This window comes from Chaetura pelagica, unplaced genomic scaffold, assembly GCF_000747805.2.
Source record: "Chaetura pelagica isolate M959 unplaced genomic scaffold, ChaPel_1.0 scaffold3, whole genome shotgun sequence".
Taxonomy (NCBI): Eukaryota; Metazoa; Chordata; class Aves; order Apodiformes; family Apodidae; genus Chaetura; species Chaetura pelagica.
Window position 1 is genome coordinate 215,915 of NW_009952974.1, and position 18,553 is coordinate 234,467.

An 18,553-nucleotide genomic window follows, 5' to 3' on the forward strand; every position below is an offset into this window, starting at 1 on the left:
GTTTTGTGGCGAAGTTTCATCCTAGGTGACAATAGTAGCATTAACCCCAGTGCTTTGGGAGCAGCACTCATTTCTCTCCCATGTGATTTTTAGGCCTTGAATGTTGAAGAACCTGATCCACAGAGAGTCAAGGCTGGTGTCAGTGCCTCAAAGCAAGGTCCTGTGCGTGTCACGGAGAACGGGGGAAACCAGCAGAAGTTCGTCTCCCCACCAAACTCAGAAGTCTCCAAAGCCCCTTCCGTGAACAAAGACACTGCAGGACTTGAATCCTTGCCAAAAAAGGACAGCAGAGAAGACCTGGACACAAGTGATAGTTCAGCAGCACCTGTAGCCAGTGAAATTGTTGCTGCCCTCGATGAGACGGAGCGTGAGCAGAACCCAGAGCTCTGCCTACCATCAGCCCTGCCTGCCAGAGCCGGGGCAGTGCCCGCGCTGCCGCTCCTGCAGGAGCTGAGGCTTGCACCCAGTGTTGCCTCACTGGGTTCTCTGCCTTCTTCTTGCTTTGAATTAAGTAGCAGCAATCTGGACCTTCCTAAGTAGGTGTTCTTCCAGCTGAATTGTTCTTCTCTTGGGATGGTTTTGGGGTTTTGTAGGTCACTGTTACACACAGTTGAGTTCAAGACTACTAAGTCATTTGGAGCTGTGGGTCTCAAATCAGCTTACAAAGAATTAAGCCCAAGTATTCCAGTCAATAGCAAATTGAAGTACAGGTGTAAAGCAAAAGCATTTCCTTCTCTGGCTCTCCTAGGAAGTGCTGCATGTATTGGCTTCATGGTGTGTAAGAACCTCTCACAAATACTATCCTGCATCCCGTAACAGTTATTTTAGCAATGAGGGAGTGGAAGTCTGAATATCCCATTTCTGTGAAAACATACACTCTTGATAAGCATATCTGGCTGCCTAAAGTTTCACATGCTGCCTTTTATCGAAGAAGTTTTGAGACTCTCATAATATTGTGAACAGTTTTTGCGGACAGATGTGCTTGTGTGTGTGTCCTTCCCACGGTGCTGCAGGAGTCTGCTCCGTTGAGGACGGGGAGCTGGATCTGTCTCTTCTGGGAGAAAGAACAGAGCTAGGAGAATCCTTAATGAACTGAGGTGGCAAAGAAGGTCCATCTCAATTAAAGAGAGCATCAGAGCAGTTATCAACGTGAATACCAAACCCAGCTCTAGCTGTTCAGTCTATTACTGAAGTGGCAAATTCTCTAGCTCTAAATGGACCTAATTTAGAAGCCATTTTTAAGCAATGTTTTGAATTTGAAACCTCTTTAATAACATGCAGAATGAGTTAAAAAAAGGGTCCCATTTTGCATGTAAAGACATCCTTGAAGCAGCTGTGTAACATGCCTACCTGTACTTTGCTGCTCTATCTGCAGCAGGCCAAGCAGGTGCTTTTTTGGCTGTTCATGCAGTGGGACTGAAATGGGGCACCTGTGCAGAAGGTCAGCTGGGCACTTCTGGCACTGACAGGGGTGTTGTTTCTGAGGAGCCTCTGTGGTCCAGCTGTTGTATAGACAGCAAACCTCAGGATGCCAGGAAGAATAACGCCCTGAAGGTTGGGTTTAGTTGAAAACACATCACCAGTTTCTGAAGCTCGTGCCCTGTTTTGTGCTGCTGGGTCTGTCCATGTGGTCTGTTAACTACCTGTATTGAAGGGCTGTGGCTGTGCACCTGTCTTGCAGCGGGACCGAGATGCCTCTGGGGGAGATCCAGCTGACGGTGCGTTACGCCTCGGTGCGGCAGAGCCTGGTGGTGCTGGTGAACAGCTGCAGGTAGCACTGGCCATTGCTTGTGGCTGTCTGTAATGGGAAGGGTGAGAGCTCTCTCAGACATACCACGGAGCTAGAGCAGAACCCTGTAAAAGATTCCTTAGTGTTGGCTGACTTGAGTCTGTGTAACCTCACTAAGCCCAGGCAGGTGGAAACTTCCAGCTCTGGTCAGTGCCAGTAGCAGGACTGCAAGGGTGGGCAGTGAGTGGTGCTCACTGCAGCAGAGGTACTTGAACTTCATCCACCCAGAACTTCCTCTGAACAGCATTGACAACTGATGCATGTCTTGGGATTTCCTAACAGGCATCATGACAAGATTTGACACCTGTGACTGAATTTGTAGCTGTTAATTTAGGAACTCCGATAAGTGGCCACACACTCAATAGTGAAAATCCTGTTTAGCTTCATATCTGTTAAGTTTTATTTACTTATGTTCCAACTCAAGATAAAAGCTTTTGGCCCATGAGCCCATGAAGGGTGGGTCTGATTTAGATAGTGGAGTGGGAGAAGCTGCCTTGCTTGTCAACACTTTATTTCTTTCAACAGGAACTTAGTGCCTTCTTCCAATCGTGGAGTAGATCCATATGTTCGTATATACCTGCTTCCAGATAGAAGATGGACGAGCAGGAAGAAGACTTCAGTTAAGAAGAAAACTCTGAACCCCCAGTATGATGAAAAGTAAGAAAATGTTAATGATCATTGCTCCTGAAATGTTTATAATCTTGGCATAATGAAGGGACTTACATAAGGTGTGCTTCTTGTTGCTCCTAAGGGTTGTCTCATGAAGGTTTGCAGGTCTTCTGACAAAAATGGTGCTTTGACTGTGATTTCCAAGTACTTAGGGTTGGCCGTGGTCTGCTTAGGGTGTTGTTTGCTCCCTGTAGGAGGGCACACCTTATTCCCACCCCCTTTCCTGGTCCTAGCTGGTACAGGCTGCACAGACATTCCCCTACCCATGCTTATCTCCTGTTGTTGCAGAGGTGATCTTTCCATTTGGGTACCTCACAAAACCTACTTCTCTTTTCATACTTTTAAGCCTGATGCTTATTCTGACATCTTTCCAAAAGTCAAAGACAGAAATACAAAGCCTTTTGAGACTGGACCATTCTTCAGACAGAGGGATGGATATTGTCCTTGAGACCAGGTGGGAGCAGGGTGAAATGCTCCCACCTCTTTCCCGACAGTGCTGTGACAGCAGCTTTGCTGCAAAAATGGAACCTGTTTTGTATAAAACCACAGTAATGCTTAGATGTGGTTTTAATCCCATCTTCAGAGGAGGGTACACACAAGAAAATTGGGGAATACTGGGTCAGGTTGTTTTCTGTGTTGGGGCCTTTCTTTGTATGTCAGTACAGGTCAGAAATGGAGAAAAGATTTTAAAATATTTATTCTTGACACAAAAAACAGTAGAGCTGCAGATTTTGCTTCTGCCTCTTCTGGTGTATCTCCTCTGATACAGTGACAGCACAGCTGTCAGGAACATCTCATCTCTTTTTCCTCATCCTCAGTATTGGTGTGTCCTGTACATCCTCAATTAAGTACAGAAACAGTTGAGCAACACTTAGCTCCCAAACACATAACCTGTTTTACAGCTCTGACTTGAGGAAGAGCTATTCAGGTGGGCAGAACCTAAGTGATGTAGCCTGGACAAAACTCACTTGACATTAGATGGTGTGTGCCAGGGGCATGAGTCAGAGCCATTAAGAATTTAATTGCCACAGGTTTCAACCTTTGTCTTCTCTTCATGTGGTGTGAGCCTACTTTGTAAACTTGGGGGGTTGGCTCAGCTATTTCCTCTGAGTAATAAAGGTTGCATGGAAAAGATGCTGATCCTCCATGAAGGAGGAAAATGATGGCAAATAGGATTTCACCATGGATGTGTGTTTTCCTCCTTTCCCCTGGCACAGTCTGCACAGTGTTGTAGTCTTTCATGAGGCCTGGAAGAGAGTTCTTACAATGTGAATGAAATCTAACTACAGAATTGCCTTTTCAGTGTCTTCCTTCTCTATTGAAGTTCTGGCCACTGATGCCATGTTCTGTCACTGTGTTCTGGCCACTGATGCTTATAGGATTTTAAGTTTTGACTTAAGCCTCTCCTTTCAAAACTTTACTTTCAGATTTGAATTTTTTGAATCTTTGGAAGATGTCAAGAAAAGGACATTGGACATTGCAGTGAAAAACAGCAGGCCATTCATTTCACAGGAAAGGAAGGAGCTGGGGAAAGTAAGTTGAAAGAAACTACACCAGGGATCTGATAGAGCTGAACAGCCTGAGCCATTCCTGTAACCCTGAAACGTGGTGCTAGAAACTAAGTCTCAGGAATAGAACTAGCAGTCTGGAAACAACTTTTTCTGTCAGATTTTCACCTGAACTCAAGCTCTGGTTTCCTGGAACTTGTGTGCCATGCTGCCTTATTTCAGAAGGATGCTCCTCCTGAAATAAAAACATGTTTTCTGAGATCCGCTGCTGCCCGTTCGGGGAATGGCTCCCGTAGTGCAAATACAAAGCTGAGAAAGGCCTGTGGTTAAACCCCAGACTTTGGCAATAGTGTTTTCAGCTGTGAACAACTCTTGGTTCTGTGAAAAGTAAACTGGAATCACTTCTTCAGTGACAGGTAAATTTCCAAGCAGTGCTGCTAAGAAACAGAGCTGCAGTGCTGTGGTTGGCCAATGCCTTGTGTCCTGGGAATACAGGAAGATCCTTTTCCCTCGAGCCTGAGCTCCAGCCCTAGAACCTGAAAGTGGGTCTGACCTGGGAGGGGTGCTAGCTTAGCTAATCAATTTGTAGGCTGACTAATACTCAAAGGAATAAAATTTGCTTTTTAAAGGTGCGGATTGACTTGTCGCAGGAGGATTTAATAAAAGGTTTTGCACAGTGGTAAGTTTTCATCTCCATACTTTCAACTCCTGCTACTGGCTTTGCTGGGAGCTTGCATGACTGGTAATTGGGCTGTGTGTTTTGGTGAGCAAAAAGAGTATCTGACCTGCAAACGCAGGACTGACTTGAGCTAATCTGGTAGTTTTATCTAAATTGCACATTAATCCAGTTGCTGGTGCAATACCTGCCCTGTGAAACAGTTTTAATAAGAGGCCTGTGTGTCAATTAAAGTCTTCAGCATATTTTAAGTTACCATAAAAGCCACTGGGACACACAAGTAAAAGAATTATGTTTATTAAAGTAACCTTGCAACAGATTTTAACTTGGATAAAGATCTTAACTAAATTAATACTGTGATCAGCAATATATGATAAAACTTTAATTACAAACCATTTATAAAAACTGGTATAATGAGCCACTTACAGTTTTGCTTGTATCTTCCTTGTGGTTCAGACTTAAACCTTAAGCACTGGTCTGAGGTAAAGATTAAGAACCAGGGTTTGTTTTTTCCTCCTTCCATGTCTGTAGTTAATGGCAGTAGTTCTTCCTTCTTTCTCCATCAGTGGAGCCCAAGGAATGCAGTGTGGGTAGTCCAGGAGCTTGCCATCCTGACAGGCAGTGAGCCAGTACTGGCCAGTGGGATAGGAAAACCAGGTTCCCTTGGCCAGCTGATGTCTGTCTCTCAGAACGGATGTGGCAATTAGGGGAGCAGGAGAATAATGACACATCAAAGCTCCTGGTAAAGAGCTGAAGTTGGAGGCCATCTCCAAAGCCTCCTTTTCCATGTCACCTATGAAGCACAAGCAGTAAAGCAGCCCACGTTCTCTCTGTTGTGCCAGTTAAAACTTTAAAGTCTTAAACTACTATAATTAATTATTGTGTCTGTCTTGCAGGTATGAGCTGACAAGGAGTAGACGCAAGAAAAACTGATTTTTTCTCATGTACATAAGTTACTAATTTTTCAACTTTATATGAATGTACATAACTTTTGTAAGTAGTATTTTTTGAACAGTCACTGCAAATTTGAAGCAGTCTGCAGCTCAGGACATGTAAATTTAATGCTGCTATTCAGAGATTAGTTTTCATTGAAGTAAAAAAACCCACAAAAAAACCCCCACATTGGGAATAATTTGTCTCTAAATAATAAGTCCTTTATTTTTGCTGTTTCTGGCATACCCTCTCCCCCAAAAAAACAACCTTAAGTATGAATACTCTCTTAAGGAAGAGTTGTACCTGGAAATATTTTGGACTGTCAGGTCTGTCTGTACTTTGCTTGGCAGTCTCATTTCCCCAGGATCCTATTCATGTTGTTTTAACATGAGAGCATTGTAGTTTTAGAAGAATGGATTTTAAATAGCATTAATCTGTAGATGAAGCTACAGAACCCGTTGAAAGAAACAGGTTTTTTTTTGAGAAAATTATATTCTGTTGTGCAAGACCTTTAACAGATTGTGGTTGCAGGTATGTATATGACTTCCAAAAGCAGGGACATTAGTTTACCAAGATGTCATTAAGGTTTAAGTTTGTGATGCCTTAACACGTTTTGTTCTTTGTTACAGTACATTTCAAAATCTTACAAACCTTGATAGCTAAGCATTCTGCCCGAGGAACAGCAGAGTTTTGTAAATTAAGCTTTATTAATATTGGAACAAAATATACCAAAATATTTTTGGTAGCTTGGTTTACTTGTTTCTGTACAATAAACTTCTATCTTGCATAAAAAAACTTGATCTGTGCCTTTCTAAACTGGCTGTCAAAGTATGGCTGTGGTAACTTCAAATCCATGCTGAGCAGAGACCATGAACAGCCACCCGACACAAGTTTCAGGTATGTTTGGCCTAGATGACATCTATCTAGTCTGCCTTTGTAACCAGAAATAATCCTCACTGGATAACAGTTTGCTCAGATCTCAAATTTACCTGAAAATGTAAACAACATTTTGTGGTAAAGGTAGTTAGAGCACCTTTCTCTCATACTTCAAGAGTATCCACAACATTCAAGATGTTTAATGGTTACAGTATGTCTGGCCTCATGCTGGGTTCAGTTTCCTAGACTGAGTGTATTAGTCCTTGCTCTGGGACTGAGTAGACCAGTTGACAGTGGTTACAGTTTTTCTTAAATTGACCATAAAACAAGAACTAAGGAAAATGAAAAAATTCAACAGCTTTTATTTCTGTCAAAAAACCTGAAACTGTTGATTAAGGCTAACAGAGGTTAGAGGTAGCTGTAATGTCACATGCCTCAACAGGCACATTCACAGGTAAGAGAAATCTTGCTAGAGAAGCCCAGAGTAACTCTTAACTTGCCACCAATTTCAAATTTCGCACCGTAGGTAAAATATCATCTGGGTTAGTGATCTCTGAAACAGAATGAAAAGCAAAAAGGTCAGCTGTATGTACCTAGAACATCATCAAGTTCACCCAAATTTCTAACTGAAATGTTAGAAACACAGCTAGTGAATGAAATAAACTCCTCACAGCTTTTAATGCCTTTGGAAAAAAACCCTCAGTTTATCTTAAGAGTAATATGATTTCATATATGCAACAAAGTATTTGGGTCACTTTCACTGAGGAAAGAGAGGCAAAAGTTAGCACCTTGACTCACAGCTTCCTTGTGTTTTAGCACAAGAGAAGTAAACAAAACACTTCTTAGGTATTTTATAGTTTTAGGAGGAAGCATTGACATGAAGATAATTACAACTGCTGCAAATTTACTCACCTAGAAGGCAGAGCAAGTCCTGAATGAGAGCTTGAAATGGCGGAAAGAAGCACTCGTGTTCTTCTAGCTTATTGATTATACTGAAATGTGAAAGTGAGACTGTCAGATAAAAGGGCATTTTAAGTTCATTTCCTGAGCTGTTTTGCTGTACTATGTAATGGATTTCTGGAAACACTGCTCCTTAGTAGTATATAAAACCATCTGCACAAAAAATGTGCTCTCAGGTTCTGAAACCTGCAGCCAACAAGAGTTAGCTGTCAAGAGAGGATCTCTCATTTCCCTGTTCGTGCCCTATATACATCCTTCCTTCTTACATGGCACTAGGAAATTTTTGGACTGGAAATGCTAAATCTACTGCCTCAGGGAGGCTGATATAACTGCTTGAGAGGTGGAGCAAGGAAGGTTTTATATGCAGATATTCTCCAGTTAAAACTGTGAGGAGTGCAGCAAGGCTGAGGGGGTTGGTATTGTTAACTCAGTGTGTGTCAGAGCTGCTGCCTGCTGCAGCTGGTTGTTAGTATGTTTGCAGAGCCCGTGCTGGATGCAGGCTCTTACAGTCTGCTGCCAAGTACATGTATGTTGACATCTGCTGAAGACAGAACAAGGTTTGTCCAGTTTCCAAAACATTTGTAGGCAGTTTGAGGCATCTATTCTCTTAGCAACTAATATATTTCAACAATACAGCTGAAACCTTGCAACACTTTCTTCTCCCCACCCACATGCAGTATTTGCTTTGTCTCCTTATGGAATACATCCTATTAAGGCTGACTTGATCACCTTATCCATGCAAACCAAGTCTTGGAATTTTCTGGGCTGGATTTATCCTTTTGAAACTATTCCAAGATTTTTTTCATGTAGGACAGTAGCAGGATAGTAGTAACTCCTTTGCTGTCACAGCATTGTAACAAATTAGTTTATTTCAGTATCAGTTTTAACCAGTTCTTTCAATTACTCAATTTCATGTTTGAAGAATGGTCACCAGTGGAACAGCCTCACCTGTGGATGTCTCGGGTTCCCAGAAGCTGCTGTACCTGCTCAGTCACATTCTCATTAATTATGTCACACAGTTTCCCAACAGTATCCACTACCACAGTGGGTGGAGCTGAACTGTCTGTGGAAAAACGAACTTCATGTTTCTTATAACAGTAATAGCAGGCAAGTGCTTAAGACACAATCCAGTTCTTGCAGGTGCCCAAATTTTACTTGGTTTTCACATGTCTATGCAGACAAGTTCCATCATTCACAAAACCAAAGTAAGTATGATCAGAAATGCACTAATTTTCACTAAGAATGGTGAATCACTAACCCTTTAGAGCTAAGGAACGTCAGAGCTGTGAATTTTCACAGCAGAGATGGTACTGAAGTGCATAGTACAATGTCAGTGGAAATCAGCCAACTGTAATTATAGAGAGAGGGGTATTCATTAGGTTCCTGTAACTCAGGGGCTAGGCCAAGAAATTCTTTATTAACAGCCAGAACTTGTTCTGCCTTGACTGCTGTGACTGCAGGTAACAGGCTCCCTGCCCTTTTCTCCTTCAGCTTCAGAAGCACTAGGTCTGGAGAAGGCATCTTCCAAGCTCCTTTGGTTTGTGATCATGAGGGCAAGTCAAGGCTTCCTCATCTCCTGTGCTGGCTGCAGACACTACTTCCCTCTCCAGGAAGGGACTGCTTCCCTCCTCCTGAGGCTCAGGGGACCTTGGCAGTCCTGGGCCCTTGCTCTCAGCCTGTGTACCCTACAGCACAGCCAAATCTTTAAACCCAAGAGCAGCAGCAGCTGCTGTTGTCCAGAAGTACAAACCAGAAGAGAACAGCTACTGGATATTAACTAATTGTGCCACCGGGCACTTAAGTTTTTGACAGTCAACAACAACTTAAGTTTAGCAGCATAAGAAGGAAGTTTCTGATGACTGGGCATAATTGTAGTTGAATGAATTACTGAGCAGAAATACAGAGTAAAGGTTGAGTTATTTTTTCCTAAACTTGTCTTTATGCTAGAGAGTGAAAGATGGGCAAGAAGAATTACAAGTCAGTTGACAGAAAACAAAGCTTTGCAAAAAAATAATAATTAAAAAAAATAATTAATTTGTTCTTTCTTTCTTCTGCCTTCCTGGTATTCCTCAGCAACTGCTAACGGGGTTTTGCTATTTAAACCACAAATAATGGGGTTTTGCTTTTTAAACTCCCAATAGACAGCAACCTACTTTTATCTTCCCAGTGAAGAATATACCTAGTTTACTCATTTCTCAGCAGCTCAGCATATTTTTTTCTTCTTCCTTTGGAAATGCTCTTTACCTAGTTCCAGGACCTCATGGAGATTCCTCATAGCATTGGTCATCTCCCCAAGCTTTGTGTAAACCTCATTCATTCGTGGATAAACACCATTCAAAGAGTTCACATCAAACAACTTCTGGAAGTGAGAGACCATTGCAAACAGGGATGGTGAGGATGGTGCCTGGCTGTTCTGTAGCAAAACAGAGTAAAAACTCATCAACATTATTGCTTAACAAATCAAAGGTTTTAAATCTAAACATTCTTAAAACCAGTCTATGAAGAAAAAGGGATGTAACTTCCCATAGTAAGTCACAGCATTCAAAGTATTCTTAAATCTGAAGATGTATTTTAAAGAGAGTTTTCAGACACAAATATCCAGCAAACTGAAAAATACTCTTTGAAAGCTTTCTCCTCTGATGCTTAGTAAGTACATTTGTGTGTTCTCAATGCTGACTGGGAAAAAGACTGAACAGGATGATACTCAAGACTACTAGAGGGCAATGCAAATTCATCATTGGTCAAATGACTGATTAAAGCAGTCTTCCCCAAGGTGAATTTATCCAGTATGTTAAAACAGTCTTTGACTATGGAATGTCTTCAAACAGCTCTTTCTTAAACCTCCCAAGGCTTTCAAATGTGCAAAGCTAATCACCCTGTGAAGAAGGCGTTTAAGAATTCCACAGCAACTTGTATTGTAAACCCCTGGTAAGAATTACCTTTTCCTTATTTTCTGTTTCTTCCAAAATTGCATCTACTATGAACTGAAGGTCTTCAACTCGTATGGATTCTCTCTTATCCTGTAGATCTGCAGTGTGCCAGGGCACCAATTCCAGAGACAGCTTTCTCAAGGATCTATACAAATCCTTTTAAGAAGGAGAACACATTATTTTAGTAACTTCTTAAAGTTGTTTTTCTTAGAGAACAGGCAGATTTTCTGTTTCTCATATGCAAAAACATTCCAGTGCTGGAGATAGTAAGGTTTTATTTTTCATGGAATCCAAGCCCAGTGTCTTGCTTGCATTCTTGGATTTAAAAAGAACAGTGATAGTCTAAAAATAGAAGCTCTTCATATATTACAGTTTCAGTGAGGTAAGAAGTGTTGGTCACAGAGAGTTTGGTTTAGAACAAAATTACTTCACTTGTATTTAAATCAAAAAGTTACTGTTCTGTGAGGAAGAAAGAGAATGCATTGCCATTGATGTGTGAAGTACACAGACTCTACAGCTGAAGTGTCTTAGGGACACAGCAAGTGAACAAAAACATTTAGTTGATATACACAGAGGAGCATCTCTCGTGTGTGGTCACACTGCATGTTCTTCACTTTACTGTGTACTACTGCAAGTGGTATATAAGTGGACAGCATAATTATTCTTAAAATTCAGCATCAAGTCAGGCAATAACAAAAGTTACACACAGGGAAAAAAAACCCAACACTCTAGATACAGGGAGAGACTGAGGGGTGGTCATCAGATTAAAGGAGGAATATAAAGCCAAGTACAGTAGTGTGTTACCTTTAGGGCCATTAGCTGATCTGCCCACATTTCTATAGTAAGTGGAAGGTGCTCAAATCCACATTCCTGTCCGTTCTCTTTAGTGTTATTTTGCACTGACCCTTTGCTGCGCTTGTAAATTAATGGAGGAGCTCTTGGACTTTGCAAAATAGAATCTATATGGGACAAAACCTTCAACACCAAACAACAAATGTTACTGCTCAAATATGTATGACATTTTATAATTAAAGTCCCTCTCCACCACAGTCATGACTGTCTAAAAGTTAAATCATAGACAGCTCCAATAAGCTACTATCAATGTATTTTACAGATGCATTCAGTATGTAATAGATTGAAAGATTTAAAAATATACTAACTAGAAGATATGTAAAAGTAATGCAAATACACTTCCCTTTGAGGCATATTTAACATTTGTGCTTGAGGTATTGTTACTTCTAGAGTTTACACTTTGCTAAGTTTTATTATCTTTGGGGTTTTTTTTTATTCAAAGAAAAATAAAAGCCTTTATTTCCTCAGGGATGTTAAGAACTGTAACATAAGGATCTGTTTTGCTTAAGACCTAGAACAAATTCCCTGTCCTGAAAAGACTTAAGCTAAACCATTAATTTTATGTTTGCCAACCTCATCTCTGCTTCTGTGCTGTATTCTCAGGTAGTTTACACAAAGGCAGAACAATTAAGAACAAACCTACACTGACTGCCAAATACATTAACTGCCAAATCCAGAACATTAGGCATCCTATGTAGAGGACCTGACAGGAACTTTTAGATTCAAAATGCCATGCTTCAGTTTACATAAACAAAACTCGTGCATTATATTGCATTGGAACAGTGCTAGATAAACACAACACAGATACAATTTGCATACCTGTAGGTACTGCTGGCAAACTGCCTGCAGCTGATCTGCTCCTGTGATACTCTCAGGTTCTTTCTTTTCTTCAGGTCTTTCTCCTGCCCTGCTCGTCGCAGATCTACACACCAAATACACACAGTGGGTTACACTCCAGCCTTAGCTGGAGATAATGCTTTCAACTTGATTATAGAACTAGGTTGGTAGCACATATCCTTACATCTACAAAGTAAAATGTTCATTTTATGGTGCCTGCCAATAGAATTCCATCTAACTGATCTCACTGAAGAATGTAATACCAAATGTAAATATAATTAATTTATCTCAAGTCTCCAGATGGAGGTTATTGCAGACTGCATGCTAATTTAGAAGGGACACCACTAGATGTACAGTTGTTCTGTCACCAGGGGTTCTACTACAACTGAAGACTTAAAATCCAGAACTTTATTCAAACAAGTCAAATTCCATGCTCACGGTCTTTAACTGCTTCTGCTTGAACACCTTACCTGGCTTACTATATACAGCTATTCTTGTCACATCTAAGATTACTTTCCCTAAAGAAAGGCTAAATCTACTGCACTACCTACTACCTACTGCACAAGAGAAAACATACACAATGTAAAATGAAGACAGGAACATTTTTAAACTTTTAAGTGATGTGTCTTTTTCAGACTATAGAATATTTGGCATTCAGCACACACATGCACAAGTGAGAAAATGAAACACATTGTCAATACTTGGTCTCTAATACCTTCAATGTATTTTCTCAGCAAGGTTTCAGAAAAAAAAACTTAGCCAATTTCCAAGAACAACATGGACATAATTTCAGTTGTTGCAACATTCTGCCAACTCATACTTTCTCATTCATAATCCATAATGTAACCAGGAGCTTTCTTTAGAGCTCATGGAAGCAGCAAACACCACAGTTTGATCCGGTCCATATTGCCTGCAACAGCATTGAAATCAAATCCAGAAAGACAAAATGAAGTAGAAAAGACACACTGCTATGCCCCATTTGGAGACTAAGCCATCACTTCAGAGATTCACAGGGTGTATTTGGAGATACAGCAGCAGCTGCTGCCCATAACCAGGCTCTGAGGAACAGTATTAAAGTACATGCTTGATAAGCTACTGTCTACATTACAGGTTGCAGAGTATCTTTGCCCCAAGAAGCTCAGAGAATTAACTGAAGTTCCTGAAGTCCCATCATACTTACTGGGTGGTTTTCTTTAAAGTTTTCTCTAGTTTCTTCACTTGGTGCTTGTAAAGTTTTAATTCCTGCGCAGTTGGTCTGTAGGAAGGAAAAAGGACCATATTGCATGTCTTGCATTTGAAGGTATCTACAAAACTCAGCCAAATGAAAAAGAAAGCTTTGCCAGTGCTGCAACATGGTTCTGGAAATGAAATTCTGCAACATTTCTACGTGGCAACAGCAATAAAACAGCAAACTAACCATTAGTAGTTGTTATCAACAGTGTAGGGAGGGAAGGTTGATGGCTGCTGCTGAATCTGATTTCTACAAATCCCTTTTATAGGCAGATTTCATACTACACTTTGACAGTTGTGGTGCTTTCTGTTTCTTTCCTCGTAAAGCAAGTCTACTGAGGTATCCTTATAAAGGATGATGCTTATCCTTTCTCACCTTATTTCCAAATCTTTCTTGAGATTTGTATTTTCAAGCAAAAGCTGTTCATTCCTGGCTTTTGTTTCAATAAGTTGTTTCTGGAAAGACTGCAACATAGACTGTGTTACTTCTTTTGTTTCACTCATTCTGTAACCAACAAGCCTGAACACTTTAAAGTACGTATGTGTTAAGAAGGGCTCTCATTTGCCTATATAGAAAGACAGCATGGACAAGGAGGAATTAGTCAACTTAAGATCAAGAGCCTGCTGCATTAGACTGCAGGTGGAGAACCTGTGATTAAGGAGATCTATGCAGTCCCCAGTAAAGAATCTTTGCATAAAGACAGTGAACCCTGCCCAGAGAGTTTACAAGTTAAGAAAGCACAGTAAGAACAAGGGGATAGAAATCAAACACAAGTATGCTTCTATGTGGCTCTTGAAGGGTTACCATTTAGAGAGCTGCACTGACTTATTCTTAGCAGTTCCATACCGTGAGCAGTGCCCTGTATTTAGGAGTAGCTTCTAGATTTAAGAATTCTTTCTTGCTTTTTACTTCTCTTTGTGTCTGGTCTTCATCTTTTTTATATTGCCTATTGAGAAAAACAGATTGTTTCATCTTACTGTAATTCAATTACCTCGAAGAACTAAGTTGTTTTAGAAAGATGACAACGAATTTCCCATAAACTGCAAAGTAAATAGAAGTTCTGCCCCAAGATCCACTGCTCTGCTCTATTATTCCTGGGAAGCTGTTTCACATACTAATGAAATGCACTTATGCCTTGAGAGAAATTACACTACACTCAAATCCTGTTGCAGTTTTCAAGACAATAATCTCAAAATATTGGAATGTCTCAGGTAGCTTGTAGCTTTGTACCATGTAGGCACTATGATAGAGCTGAAAAGCTGATATTCCTTTTGTTTAGGGAGATCAGTTGACTGAGCACAGCTTGTGCAGTAATTCTGCCTGTGAACCATGGCAAAAGGGGGAAAAAAAAAAAGAAAAGAAAAAAGGAAGAATTATAACTCAAGAGTCTGAATGCACCCAACTTCCCCAGCCATGAAGGGACAACTCTCTACTGGGACATCTCTGATCCAGGACACCAGCACAGCCCTGTGTCGTCTGCTGGTTACAGAGAGCTGTCCTGTGCAGAAATGTCCTAGAGCCTTCCTAGCCTGGCCTCCTGACTGAGCAGCTGCTTAGCCTAACTGACACTTATTCCCCAATGAACCCAAACTTCCATCACCATTACAATCCTTTGCTGTTTCTTACATGCTAGAGGCATCTGGAACACAGAATATTTATAATTATAGGATTTAAGAACAGTAAGAAGTAATAGCATTTTGAACAGTAAAACCATAAGGTATTTGCTTTGAGCAACCTGGTCTAGTGGGAGGTGTTCCTGACAAGGCAGGGGGTTGGAACTAGATGGGTGATCTTTAAGGTCCTTTCCAACCCAAACCATTCTATGGATCTATGATTCTGTTGGAGAAGACCTACCTTAGCTCCTTTTTCATCCGAATAATTTGAGATTCGTAATAATCAATGAGACAAAGGAACCTGAAGAAAAGAAGAATGGTATTTTCAATTTAATATATTCTCAAAAAACCATGCCTGAAAGATACTATGACCAACCTGTAGGAACAGGCCAGCTTACACAACTGTGCTGCCCTTCAGAAGTGATTGCTTCAAAGAGAGGGGTTTCTCTCATACCAAACAAACATGGTCAGTTGTCTAATATAGAAAAGTAGAGACATTAACTCTGTACTAATCTAAAAGTGGCAGAAATATTCAAGAGGAGACAAAAGCTAAATCCTCCTGACAGCCTCCTCATCTTGTGACATTAACCCAGCAAGCCTGTGAGGCACAGTCCTGAGTGCCAGGACTCAGTGACCACTGTGGGAGGTAGAGAGCATGGGTCCCACTTAGCCTGAGAACATTCATCTCCAAAGAAACTAAGTGTGCTTTCAAAGTAACTGGTTGCAAAAAAAAAATATTTAAAAAAATCGAGCCACAAAACACTGAGCAGCTGAGAAACTGCCTTTCTTCTTGAGCAACTCTGTCTGTTTTGGAGAGAGAGAGGAGAAAGCATGAGGAAGCGAATTCAGTGATCCTTCCTTTCATACAGTGAGGGCTCAAGAGCACAGCTGTGCACACACAAATCTTTTTAAATGCTTCCCAGGAAAACTTGCTAGCCAGGCCTAGTGAACCAGAAAACGTCAGCACAAAAAAGTAATAGCTACCTGAGGCCTAAGAACTGGCAAATCTCTGATTACAGCAGAACTAAGGAGCTCTTACTGCAAGAGACACAGGCTTGGAATACTTTCAGAACTTACCCTAAAGTACCTGGGAAGCCTTAGAACAAGCCAGTAGACAGCAGCTGCAAAGATGACTGTCCAAAATCGAAAAGGGTTTTTCACGGGGGCAAAGTGGGTGGTGTTTGTTATGGAGTTTTTTTGTTTGTTTTTTTTCATTTACATGTTAAGATGTTAGAATCCCCAGCATGACATCACCCTAGGAGGTGAATCATTCCCTTCTCTTTGCTGACACCTAGTGCATACAGTGGACAATAATGTTTTAATTTCTGCCATGAATTTATCTGGTTTTTTATGCAAGAAAAAATTACTGCACTGATGTACCTTTACAAAACAGGGATTTACTTGAGAGAGTCCAACAGAGAGCTATGAGGATGATTAAGGGACTGGAACACCTGCCCTATAAGGAAAGGCTGAGAGCTGGGGCTGTTTTGTCTAGAGAAGAGAAAACTGAGAGGGATCTTATTGATGTATATAAATATCTGAAGGGTGGGTGTCAAGGAGGGACCAGTCTCTTTTCAGTTGTGCCCTGTGATAGGACAAGGGTCAATGGATGCAAACTGGAACACAGCAAGTTCCACCTCAACATGAGAAAGAACTTCTTTACTGTAAGGGTGATGGAGCACTGGAACAGGCTGCCCAAAGAGGTTGTGGAGTCTCCTTCTCTGGAGACTTTCAAGACCCGTCTGGATGCATTTCTGTGTGACCTGGCACAGATTCTGTGGTGGTCTTGCTCTGGCAGGGGGTTGGACTTCATGATCTCCAGAGGTCGCTTCTAACCCCTAACATTCTGTGAGACCATGATTCCGTAATCCAGATTTCAGTTTGCACCCTAAGGCCTCCAACTGTTGTTTGTTGGGTTTTTTTCCATATAAATACAGGTAACAGCTACTTTAAAATCCATTTCTTCACTTCGTGTTACAGGTCATTGGCCAATACAAGAAAATTGCTTACTGCTGATCCAGAAGAGACTTGGGAGCTCTCTTGCAAACCCGACAGAACAGTTTGTTCTGGGAGGCGCCGCGACGCTGCTGTTCCTCCAGCCCTGCTCTGCACAGCTCCTTTTGCAAATGGGCAATGGTCTCTTCCTGCTCTTGCAGCTTCTTCTGCTGTTCCTGGTATTTTGCCTGTGAACAGACGATGGGAGCATGATGGAATTATTCTAACCCAGAAACTGGAGTCAGTACTGTACATGCCCAAGGAGGCCCTTGGTCCCAAGGAGGCTTAGTACTTGGGTTTTAGCCATACTGAAGAGGCAGCAGCAGAAGGATAAAGATATTTTTCTAAATTATCTTAGAAAATTCTGCATAGATTGAGAAATCTGAGTTATCAACAGTGTACTAGCTCTATGACCCAAGACCCACATTTATTTTGATCAATGTAAATATTTTTAGAGCTTTTAAAAAAAGCAGAAAGTTGGAACCCTCAGACAGCACTATCTGAATTACCTGTGAAACCTGTTGATCTTTTTGAAGTTCTCTGACTTGATTCTGTTGCTGGCAAACTTTAGCTATTGTCTCATCTTCCAGCTGACAAATTTTGGACTTAATGTTCTTCACCACATTTTCCAAATCATTAGCCCGTTGCTCTTGTCGAGACGCTCGACCTCGTTCCTGCCGTATCTCATCTCTGGAAGAAAAATAAGCCATTATTTAAATTAAGCCCATTTCACTAAAGACAGTGAAAGAAGCACAGGCCTGACAAACATCTGATGACACTCATTCATAGCCAGTGGCATGGGAAATAAGCTGGTATGGGAAGAAGCAGCAGATGAGATAATGGAAGAGCTCCAAACGAACTAGGCCACCCTTGCTGCATTTTGGACAATAACCTCAGGAAAAAGGTGTTAGGCCGTGACAAGACCTCCCCCTGGCAGGACACGCACACTGATAATACCTTTGCTTTGTCTCAGCAGGGAAGTTCCTCCCAGTGCATCTTACCTGAGGCAGCGATTGGCCTCCATGAGCCCCTGCATCACTTTCTGCTGCCGGTCGGTGTCTTCCACCAGCGTTTTTAGGGCAAGTCTTATTCCTAGAGAAGACTGACCGTCTAACACTGTCATACCTGGAGAAAGATAACATTTGCCAAGTCACAGCGAGAGGCTGAAGGTCACCCCATCCCGGCTGCAGAGATGCCTTAGGAACGCGGGGCTTGCAGCTGCCAAACACGAAGCCCCGCAAACCCGGCGTTTCCTCACCTGACGCGTTCCCGCAGCTCTGGGGGGCACCAAGACCCACCGGCTTCAGCCCATGGCGCATCAGCAGCTTGTTTAGGTGCTCCCACTCTGCCTTCTCCTGCTGCAGCTGGAAGAAAGGGACAGAAACCCGAGCTCTCGGGATCAGCCCGCCTCCCGTCCGTCCTGTCCTTCAGGGAGGGCATCAAACGCCCCCCAAAACCACACGCAGGCCCCGGGAAGCCCTTGCCACGATAAGCGGGCCCGGGAGATTTTCCCGACCGTTATTAGAAGGAGAAACGCGTGCGATGAGGAAAATGTACCTTTCAGAAAAAGCCACAGGAGCCCCGGTAACCCCAAAGCGCCGGGCCGGGTCCCGGTCCCACCCCAGCCCCCCAGAGGAGCCCCCAGAAGCCGCAGGTGCCCGCCTGGGGCGTTAGGGGTTTTTGT

The 18,553-nt window shown here is 41.9% G+C and overlaps 2 protein-coding genes across 2 annotated transcripts in view; one reads left to right on the plus strand and one right to left on the minus strand.

Annotated features, from left to right (window-relative positions):
- ESYT3 (extended synaptotagmin-like protein 3) overlaps positions 1-5,575 on the plus strand; it is a 26,929-nt gene extending 21,354 nt beyond the window's left edge. Inside the window, exons 17-22 of the mRNA XM_009996021.1 lie at positions 94-536; positions 1,682-1,771; positions 2,315-2,446; positions 3,886-3,991; positions 4,596-4,645; positions 5,539-5,575. Coding sequence (XP_009994323.1) covers positions 94-536; positions 1,682-1,771; positions 2,315-2,446; positions 3,886-3,991; positions 4,596-4,645; positions 5,539-5,575 — 858 coding nt within the window. The remainder of the gene's footprint in view (positions 1-93; positions 537-1,681; positions 1,772-2,314; positions 2,447-3,885; positions 3,992-4,595; positions 4,646-5,538) is intronic.
- Positions 5,576-6,942: 1,367 nt separating this feature from the next.
- Positions 6,943-18,553, minus strand: part of CEP70 (centrosomal protein 70kDa) — a 13,835-nt gene continuing 2,224 nt past the window's right edge. The window contains exons 2-16 of the mRNA XM_009996206.1: positions 18,128-18,294; positions 17,871-17,994; positions 17,379-17,559; positions 16,885-17,057; positions 15,116-15,175; positions 14,108-14,207; positions 13,637-13,725; positions 13,211-13,285; positions 12,013-12,115; positions 11,146-11,316; positions 10,351-10,497; positions 9,656-9,824; positions 8,360-8,474; positions 7,364-7,443; positions 6,943-7,004 (exon numbers count right to left, since the gene is read on the minus strand). Of these exons, the coding sequence (XP_009994508.1) occupies positions 6,943-7,004; positions 7,364-7,443; positions 8,360-8,474; positions 9,656-9,824; positions 10,351-10,497; positions 11,146-11,316; positions 12,013-12,115; positions 13,211-13,285; positions 13,637-13,725; positions 14,108-14,207; positions 15,116-15,175; positions 16,885-17,057; positions 17,379-17,559; positions 17,871-17,994; positions 18,128-18,294 (1,816 nt within the window). The remainder of the gene's footprint in view (positions 7,005-7,363; positions 7,444-8,359; positions 8,475-9,655; positions 9,825-10,350; positions 10,498-11,145; positions 11,317-12,012; positions 12,116-13,210; positions 13,286-13,636; positions 13,726-14,107; positions 14,208-15,115; positions 15,176-16,884; positions 17,058-17,378; positions 17,560-17,870; positions 17,995-18,127; positions 18,295-18,553) is intronic.